Raw genomic sequence first — 8,301 nt, 5'->3', positions numbered from 1 at the left:
AGCACAGTATGCACATAATAGGTTCTTGAGATCAGTAAAAGACTGCTGTTGCAGATAGCTTCTCCAGATGCTATAGTCAGGAGCATTTATAATGATTGCATGAATAAGAAATATCAACAAATATATTTTGTACATCAAGAGCATTCATCACTTGCAGACCTCATCAACAGAATTCCTCCAGATAATCAAACACTATTACAGGTATAATCACAAGAGCATTATTTAATTGATGCTTTATGAATAATGTAAGTATAATTTATAGCTAACGTATAATTTTTAGGTGACTACTCATGCTCCAATACTCTCACAAACTGAATTTGAGGAATTAGGAAATCACATTCAAATTGAAAAGGAAAACATGACTAGACTTTATTTAGAAGCATTTCAAACTGAGCAGGATTTTATTAATAGCATTGAGTAAGTAAAGTGGTAGTGCATATCTTTTCATTGAATTGTAGTATAATGATAAGAAATGGTGAGTCTCATGAACATTGTGTCATTTTTGAATGTGAAAGAGCTCATGAAAATGGAAATTTAATTTCTTGTTGTCGGTATCATCTTACTGACAAATTCAGAGAAGCTGCTAAGTCAGGCTATTTGAGCACTAGATTCATTCTCCTCATTCATCTGCCAAAGAAGTGTTTAAAGTCAAACTTTGTGAGCTTTCAAGGGCATCCTTGGCTATGCTATCATGTTGATGCTATAGTTCCAACTGAGAATTCAGTACCTTTAAATCAGATCCTTAGTGGTGAAGTGTACTCTATGAGTGACATTTATTATGATGAGAAAGATTATGCTTTGACTGATTCTTTAGCTAGTGTTGGTGATACTAATGACTGTCAACCATTTGAAAATTCCCAACTCTTACCATGTACAAAACCTCAGAAAATAGACCTTTGTAAACGATTGTATCTGCAAATATCAAAAGCTGCATCAAATCCTGAGCAAGTTAATCAACTATCACAAATCATTCCTCAAAAAATACTTTTCCCACTTAGAACAGGTTAGTATAGTAATTTTTTCAGTCATTAACTCAAAATTTTTTCTATAGATGAAACCACATTTCATTCACAAACTATTCGTCTCATTAAGGGCATACTCAAGGATAGAGAGTTAAAAGAGGGTACAAATGCTCTACAAAAATGGATACTAGATGAATCTATGAATATGACTAAACTTCAAGAAGCTGGAACATTTCAAAATGCTGTAGTGAGGAGATTTGATGATATTATCATTCCAATATTTGCGAAAATTATCTCTATTATTGATAAATATGCAAATTTGAAATTATTATCAAGAATTGAAACTGAGTTAGAACAATTGTGGCTTAATTTGTACAACTCTAATTATTTCACTCGACTGGTAATATCAAAGCTTCAATCTACACCAGATGATGGTTTCAGTACAAACACTGCTTCATCAAAGCAGTTTTCATGCCATTTTCCATTTTTCTGGCTTTTGAATGATATTGTTAAGGAAAATCCGAATAAAGGTACACTTAACAAAAATATTGAATAATATATATTTTTCAATAGATTCTGAGGAACTTATGGCACTATTACAGGACAAAGACTATGATTTGTTCAAAAACTTTGAAAGTTTACCAGAAAATACTATTAGTTCCCTTGCAAGGTTTTATGTTCATGATTTTGTTCACCTTTTGGACACTAAAGGACAAGCAGTGGATGAAGTGTATTATGAGGTACTAATTAATTAATAATTTGATAATAATCCTTTCTAGGTTTTGGAGGAATGTATGATTACTATGTCAGGAATATTCTCTTCTAATGAGCTTAATGTCACTTCACTGTTTCAAATAGTTTTTAATGTACGGAAGGTTTATTTTGAAAGCAATTCATTTTTTGATTTGTTTTTTGAGCTCATAATGCTAGTGCCATCTACTATCTACAAAATGAAATCAAAGCGAAATGATTCAAATATTCAAGTGAAGTTACTAATGGAACTTTGAAACAATTATGATCGATTTTCTTTATACATGTAGATACTATTAGTTGAGGCATTAGAAATGGTTTTAAATAGCCCATTTTTAGATGTGCAGGTTCCACTCATGAGTAAGAAAGGGGTATCATTACAAGAATGGATGCAAAGGCAGTATGAGTCTCATAAAGTCATTTCTAGTATTGTTGAAGAATGTTTGATTATACCTCCAAAAGTAATGTAAGTGTAAAATATGCTTGCACATAAATGTTACATTATTTTTTAATTAGCCTAAAATGGCAACGGATTTGTGTGATGAAACTGTTTTTTGAGTACGTTGTATTGCCAAACTATAAAGACACAATAGTTTTTGCTGGAAGATTTGAGAAGGCTAGCTATAAAATTTAATAAAATTATTTAATTAATTTAAATCTATTATATAGTTTTTAGCAAAAATTGATCATTTTCAAAGTTCTGATGCTCTAAACATTGTTGCTCACTTACTTTTTGGAATTGAGAACGAAATTAAAAAACTGTATAGTTAAAATTTTTCAGTATAAATTGCCTAATTCACATTTGTTTATAGGGAAGCAGAAAAATGGCAGATGATCAAACAAAGCTGTTGGTCCTTCTTCTTGGAAGTGTTGTCTTCACTTTGCTTTGATGGAAACATTTATAATGAGAAATTGGTTGATAGTCTAATTCAGGCCGTATTCTCAACCTCAACTACTCCACATGATTGGAAAGATCAAAAGCTGTGCACTTATTTGCATAATCATATGGAAGAAATGACTTACTTGCAGTTCTTTACAATTAAGCTCATCCTGAAATACGAGTAATTCTACTTTTGTTTGTGGCTTCATATGTAAAATTTTTAGGTGTATTACTATACAAAGTAAACTGAGTAATACAATAGAAAAAAATACTCTACCAAATCTCCAAAACTTTATTGGAATAGTTCTAGCAAATATGAAGGTAGACTATATAACTATAATGATTATATCCCTGGTGATGTTTTTATTATAGGCTACTGTAGCAATTCTGAGTGGGGAAATCATTTCTGTTACAGATAATTTGTTAGGTGAAGGACACAGCCTGTTGATTCAGTCTAAAACATCATTGTTATCACAGTGCTTAGCAGTTGCAAAGTTTACAAGTGGACTTGAACTTTCAGCAAAAAAAATACATGAATCAGTGCATAATCCACTCTTTGATATTAAGGCTGATCCTGATATTGCTTATCTCTTTAATGAAGTTGAAAGTTATTGTTTAGCTAATGATCTTAATGATGATCAAACTACTGAAGGACCATTATGGTATCTCATTCGCTATATTATAAAAACTTTTGGTAGCATATCATTGATGAAAATATTCCGAAACTGTTATTTCAATTGGACTTCGCCATCTGAAAACTTTAGACAAGTATAGGACTAGCTACAACACTTGCATATCTATTGTTATGTTAAATCTACCCACAGAATGAAGAGTTTATGGACATTGTTGCTATATACAATCCTACTTATCAAGTTATCAGATCTGCCATTAGTAGAGCTGCAACAGGGGATTTTGGTGAACTAAATTTAACAGTTAATGTATGCACATTTTATCATTATGATTACTGTTATTTTTATTCTTTTTGACAGGATCTTGATTCTACATTTGCTGTTCCACTTGCATTAGCTTTATTTGAAAGAGTAAAATTAAGCTATGCAACAGATAATCCTTCAAAAAAGCTTTCATCAGAAGTAAATAACTTTAAACGTATTATTCATGTTTAAATAACAACTAGATTTTAGAGAATTTTAGAGGTTTTGCTAAAACCTGCCAGCTTTTTACAAAAGACCAAGAAGTTAACTTTCATTGTTATATAAGTTTTAAATTATTTTAAAATTTCTTACACAGGTCCTACATATTGTTGATGAACTCCTTCAAAATCAGCAATGCAGCATTTTCCCTTCAATGCAAGCTAAAAAAGATGAGCATGAAGATTCAATATATCAAATGATAGTTGTCCATTCAGTTCTTACCATACTTACTAACAGAAAAACTGGACATATGAAAATGTTATTAAACTTTATTTCATCACCAGAGACACTGAAAGTATGCATATAATTATTGATGAATACTTACAACAGTTGCATATGGTTATGAAAGGACTTACTGTTGCCTGCTATGCCTATAAAGTTGTCAAGTACTAAAGAAGAGGAAGAAGGCAGGGAGGAAAGCTTTCTTCGTAAGTGCTATTAGTATTATCATTGTACTGCCTATAATTATTATTCAGAGTGCAACAATGGCCATCAATACACAGGCATTATGGTATTACAATAGATGTATGTATTGATTTTATATGTTAATGTATATTTAGTTGGAGTCATTTTGTATCCACTGTGGTAGAATTATACAATATTCAAGTAAATCATTGGCTCCAGTAGAGTAAGTATTAAACTTCTGGAATGTGTTTTTATTGCTCTTACAAGTAAATTCACTAAAAATGAAGCTTCTCCTGGATATATACCTTTAAATGACATGGAAAGAAACCCTCCAACTGGTTTTCTTTCTAATGCTTCATATGCAATCATTAGGTGCATTATGCACTCATGCTTACTATGGTCATCCTGCAATGGAAAGGTATGTACTAAAACCAAAGATGTTTATTAATTTCATTGTAAACAGAATATTTCACCACTGATGAATGGAAAACTGGACCTATCTTCACCAGAGTACAATTTATTTTTTTGGGATCAAATAAAGAAAGATATACAACAGTTATCAAGCATTACTGGTCATTCTATTGATGAAGCTGCATTGTTAGTTCATTTAGTGTTAAAGCAAATCAATGAGAAAGGACATCATGTGCAACTAACAGGTTGGTTAATCTGTTAATTACATTGATTATTTTATTTGGGATAACACAATAGGACAAAATGTTGTTGGTAATTTAGTAAAACTAGATGATAGAAGAAAATGGGAGAAACAGTTTTATGATTGTTACATTGAACCTGTTGTCAAAGTAATGCTAATAATTATAGTTCATTATTAGATTATCTGACACTATTACGTTAGGATACAGGGTCTAGCATTCAAAAAATGCTAAAAGAACTAACTGCTAGAGGTATGTTTTTTTATTTTTGCCAAAATTCAAGGCCATTGTAGATTACAGCAAATTATTTGGAGCTGTGTACATGACTCCAATGACATCATCAAAGCCATTTTTATGGAATGTTTATCCTACATTGACTTCACAACAAATTTGTGGGCAGTTACTGACCATAAAAGTGTCTGAGCAGCATCCTGTAATCTTCACATATCTTTCTGAAGTCGGCTAACAAAATATATATATAAGTTTAGTATTAACATGTACTTTAGGCTCATAGGTTTCAAGCAATGAAATTTTTACCAGATATTATTAAAATGCTGAAGATAACTCAAAAAGCTATCTCACAATTTGATTATGATGAAAAGACACAAGGAACTATTGAGAACATGTCATTTGGAGAATTTGTTAATCAAATTGGTAACTATAAATACAAAAAAGAGATATAATTATTTTTAATATGCAGATGACCAACAAAAAGATGATTATGAAAGTTTTTTTGTTTCTTTTCAGCAAGCTTGGGAATTATGTCATCATGAGCTTGATAATGGTATGTACTGTATAAAGAATATCATTAAATATTTTTTGTATTGCAGAGCGATTGTTTGAGTTAAAGAACAACAGCATTCAAGCAGAAATTTCTAAAAAAATGAAAATGAAGCACCTCATACCAACAACCTATGGACCTGGAGTCATCACCACTGGATTAATTGATCATCTTGTCATTAGTCATAACAAGTTCATTAGACTTTGCTGCAAATTTGTGGAAGATTCACTTAAAAAGTATTATGCATGATACATGCACACAAACTTGTGATTCATGTATAAAATTTTATAGAAATTGGCTGTGGCAAAGCCCAAAGGTGCCATTGCAAGAGTTAAATTCTAAGCATTTTGTGAAGTGTTCTGATGAATTTGTCAGGCTAGTTCAATCTCATAGTGTATACACTATCTCTAATGGAAATGTTACTATTCAAATAAATGATCTTGGAATCATTGAAAGAGATTTTGTTCAAGAATTTGTATTAGGAAAACCAATTATAACCCAAGTATTAGATATTCCGCAGGTTATATGGAAACGTCCTGTTCTCAATACACAAATCATTGCAGCTGTTAAAAAAAATATCACTCAAGTAGGTCATGTGTGATGCAAATACCATTACTTTTTTAACTTTATAGCAAGCACTGCCTCCTCTAGTGCGGTCAGGGATTTTGATGGATCTCAAAAATAACTTAGCTGAGATGACAGTTACATGTGAGACAGTTGAGACTGTAATGAGATTTCTTCAAAGAAAAAAAGAGCCATCAAAAAAGAAACTAAAAGAATATGTAGAGAAAGAATTAATTATTATTGGTAAACTAAGAAGTGAAAAGGTATAGATCAAAAAATTACTCTAATCTATGTAAGTTTTATTGCCTAGATTACTGACTTCTGCTGCTTAGAACATGTTGTACCATTATGGAGGTTTTTGAATGTTGAACGTGCTAAATACAGAGTTCGAAATGAAGAGGTAAAATCTTAAAGCATTATGTGAGAAATTATAGATAGATTATATAACAGGTGCTGTGTAAGCATTTTAACATTTGCTATAGCTAAAAATTTATAATTTTGTCGATTTTTCAAGCTGTTTTGAAGCTCTTTGACCACATTTTTAGATAATAACATCCAAAATGAAATGACCCTTTACCCTATTCCACTACACAATATTAAGATAATAATAATTTTCCTATAGGATCCATTCACTGTTAAATCAGAATTTATGGAAGAACTAGATGTCAGTTATATTGATTATTTTGTTACAATGCTTGATTCTAAAATTTAATTTAGGATGAACAACAAAAAGTATCTCTTGAAGCAGCAATCAGTAAAATGACTAACATAGATAATATGCTGGAAGTGATGTACGAGATGATACAAACCTATGTACAAACATGTCATCTGGAAGACAAGCATAAACAGTAAGAGTTACTCTAAGATTAATTTAAGCTATTATATTTAATTATTCTAATTAGATTGAGAGTAGTCTTGTTTGACTATGTGTATCAAACCAAGTCTGAGTCTATTTTTTATCTTATGGAGTTGTTTCCTCCTGATATTAAACTAAGTCAAGTTGCTTGTACATGGAAGGAAATAGTCCATCTTCATGATGCAACAAAGAAAAAGAATCGCTAACTTTACATGTAATTAATTAGGCCTTAGTGTTATTAATAGCCAACTTAGTACATTGTTAGACTTAACTAAACTAGCTAGTATATAGTTCTATTTGCTGATTAAGTTTTTTGCTGCTCTCTAATTATTATTAATATTTAACAATTCTATTAATTGCTTTGTAAAAAATAAGCATCGGCCAAAACTCATTGCGTCTATACCATTCCTTAGCCTACAATCATTAGTGTAGGCTGGGGAATGGTCTGGCCTGTGAAACTACATTGCATCATGTCCCTGCACCACCCATTATATGCAAAATTATTTGAAATTTCAAAAACAGTTCTCAATAAAAATAAAATCAAATTATTTTAACAATGCAAAAACCCTACCCTCCCTGGCTTTCATCACAGCACTTTTCAGGACCTCAAGACTAGTACTGGAATCCTTCTGGAGTTTCCTCATTTCCCCAATATGACCACTACCACAGACAATCATGATGATACTCTCAGGAGGAAATGAAGACACTATGTCACAGCATAGCTTATTCAGTTCAGAGAGAGTGGATTTAAACTCCTCAGTATAACCAGTAGTCCTTTTCTTCAATACTTCCATTGAGTGCAATTGTGTGAATATGAAATTGTTTTTTGGAGCACATTCAAGTACTTTATCAACAGCTTCTTGATCACTCATTACAGCTTGATAAGAACTCTCAACCCGGCCTGTGTAAAGTGAAGCCATTGATTGCTTATCAATGACGCAGTGTGAGACTCCGTTAGCTGCTAGATGTATAGGTAGCCATAGCTTGAACTCTTTCCATTCGATAACACAATCAACTCCTTCGAGAAGTTTCTTCTTAACAAGCTCCATGCATGTCATGGCGTCCTCTGTAGGATCGTGACCAGCTGCTTCTTTCATCTGAATGGACTTCTTGAGCAACCTTATATCCTGGCTTAGATCTAGGCGTGGCCAAAGGAGCAAAGAGCATTGACATATCAATGATAAAAGTAAGTCATTCTCCAACAAGTGTCCCACTAGTATAAAAATTTTGAGGTAACAACTGCCTTAATTTAGCCTAAACATCACAAAGTCTGACAGTGACTCTAATGTATTTAGTAAGAAT

General features: G+C 31.9%; 1 protein-coding gene across 1 annotated transcript in view; it reads left to right on the top strand.

Moving 5' to 3' along the window:
• LOC109584957 (E3 ubiquitin-protein ligase RNF213-like) overlaps window positions 1-7,376 on the top strand; it is an 8,261-nt gene extending 885 nt beyond the window's left edge. The window contains exons 5-37 of the mRNA XM_020000866.1: window positions 22-201; window positions 281-417; window positions 459-1,003; window positions 1,052-1,492; window positions 1,536-1,702; window positions 1,742-1,945; window positions 2,003-2,178; window positions 2,229-2,328; window positions 2,382-2,473; window positions 2,525-2,773; window positions 2,817-2,913; window positions 2,965-3,360; window positions 3,417-3,530; window positions 3,582-3,683; window positions 3,728-3,787; window positions 3,841-4,038; window positions 4,093-4,171; window positions 4,220-4,254; window positions 4,304-4,371; window positions 4,416-4,566; window positions 4,612-4,804; window positions 4,857-4,948; window positions 5,002-5,050; window positions 5,092-5,255; window positions 5,305-5,452; window positions 5,499-5,582; window positions 5,629-5,815; window positions 5,871-6,165; window positions 6,212-6,406; window positions 6,454-6,543; window positions 6,766-6,807; window positions 6,861-6,991; window positions 7,046-7,376. Of these exons, the coding sequence (XP_019856425.1) occupies window positions 22-201; window positions 281-417; window positions 459-1,003; window positions 1,052-1,492; window positions 1,536-1,702; window positions 1,742-1,945; window positions 2,003-2,178; window positions 2,229-2,328; window positions 2,382-2,473; window positions 2,525-2,773; window positions 2,817-2,913; window positions 2,965-3,360; window positions 3,417-3,530; window positions 3,582-3,683; window positions 3,728-3,787; window positions 3,841-4,038; window positions 4,093-4,171; window positions 4,220-4,254; window positions 4,304-4,371; window positions 4,416-4,566; window positions 4,612-4,804; window positions 4,857-4,948; window positions 5,002-5,050; window positions 5,092-5,255; window positions 5,305-5,452; window positions 5,499-5,582; window positions 5,629-5,815; window positions 5,871-6,165; window positions 6,212-6,406; window positions 6,454-6,543; window positions 6,766-6,807; window positions 6,861-6,991; window positions 7,046-7,205 (5,421 nt within the window). The 3' untranslated portion in view covers window positions 7,206-7,376. The remainder of the gene's footprint in view (window positions 1-21; window positions 202-280; window positions 418-458; window positions 1,004-1,051; window positions 1,493-1,535; window positions 1,703-1,741; window positions 1,946-2,002; window positions 2,179-2,228; window positions 2,329-2,381; window positions 2,474-2,524; window positions 2,774-2,816; window positions 2,914-2,964; window positions 3,361-3,416; window positions 3,531-3,581; window positions 3,684-3,727; window positions 3,788-3,840; window positions 4,039-4,092; window positions 4,172-4,219; window positions 4,255-4,303; window positions 4,372-4,415; window positions 4,567-4,611; window positions 4,805-4,856; window positions 4,949-5,001; window positions 5,051-5,091; window positions 5,256-5,304; window positions 5,453-5,498; window positions 5,583-5,628; window positions 5,816-5,870; window positions 6,166-6,211; window positions 6,407-6,453; window positions 6,544-6,765; window positions 6,808-6,860; window positions 6,992-7,045) is intronic.
• The last annotated feature ends 925 nt before the right edge of the window (window positions 7,377-8,301 follow it).

This window comes from Amphimedon queenslandica, unplaced genomic scaffold (assembly GCF_000090795.2).
Source record: "Amphimedon queenslandica unplaced genomic scaffold, v1.1 AMPQUscaffold_13143, whole genome shotgun sequence".
Classification (NCBI taxonomy): Eukaryota; Metazoa; Porifera; class Demospongiae; order Haplosclerida; family Niphatidae; genus Amphimedon; species Amphimedon queenslandica.
This window is presented reverse-complemented; position numbering and strand designations above follow the sequence as displayed.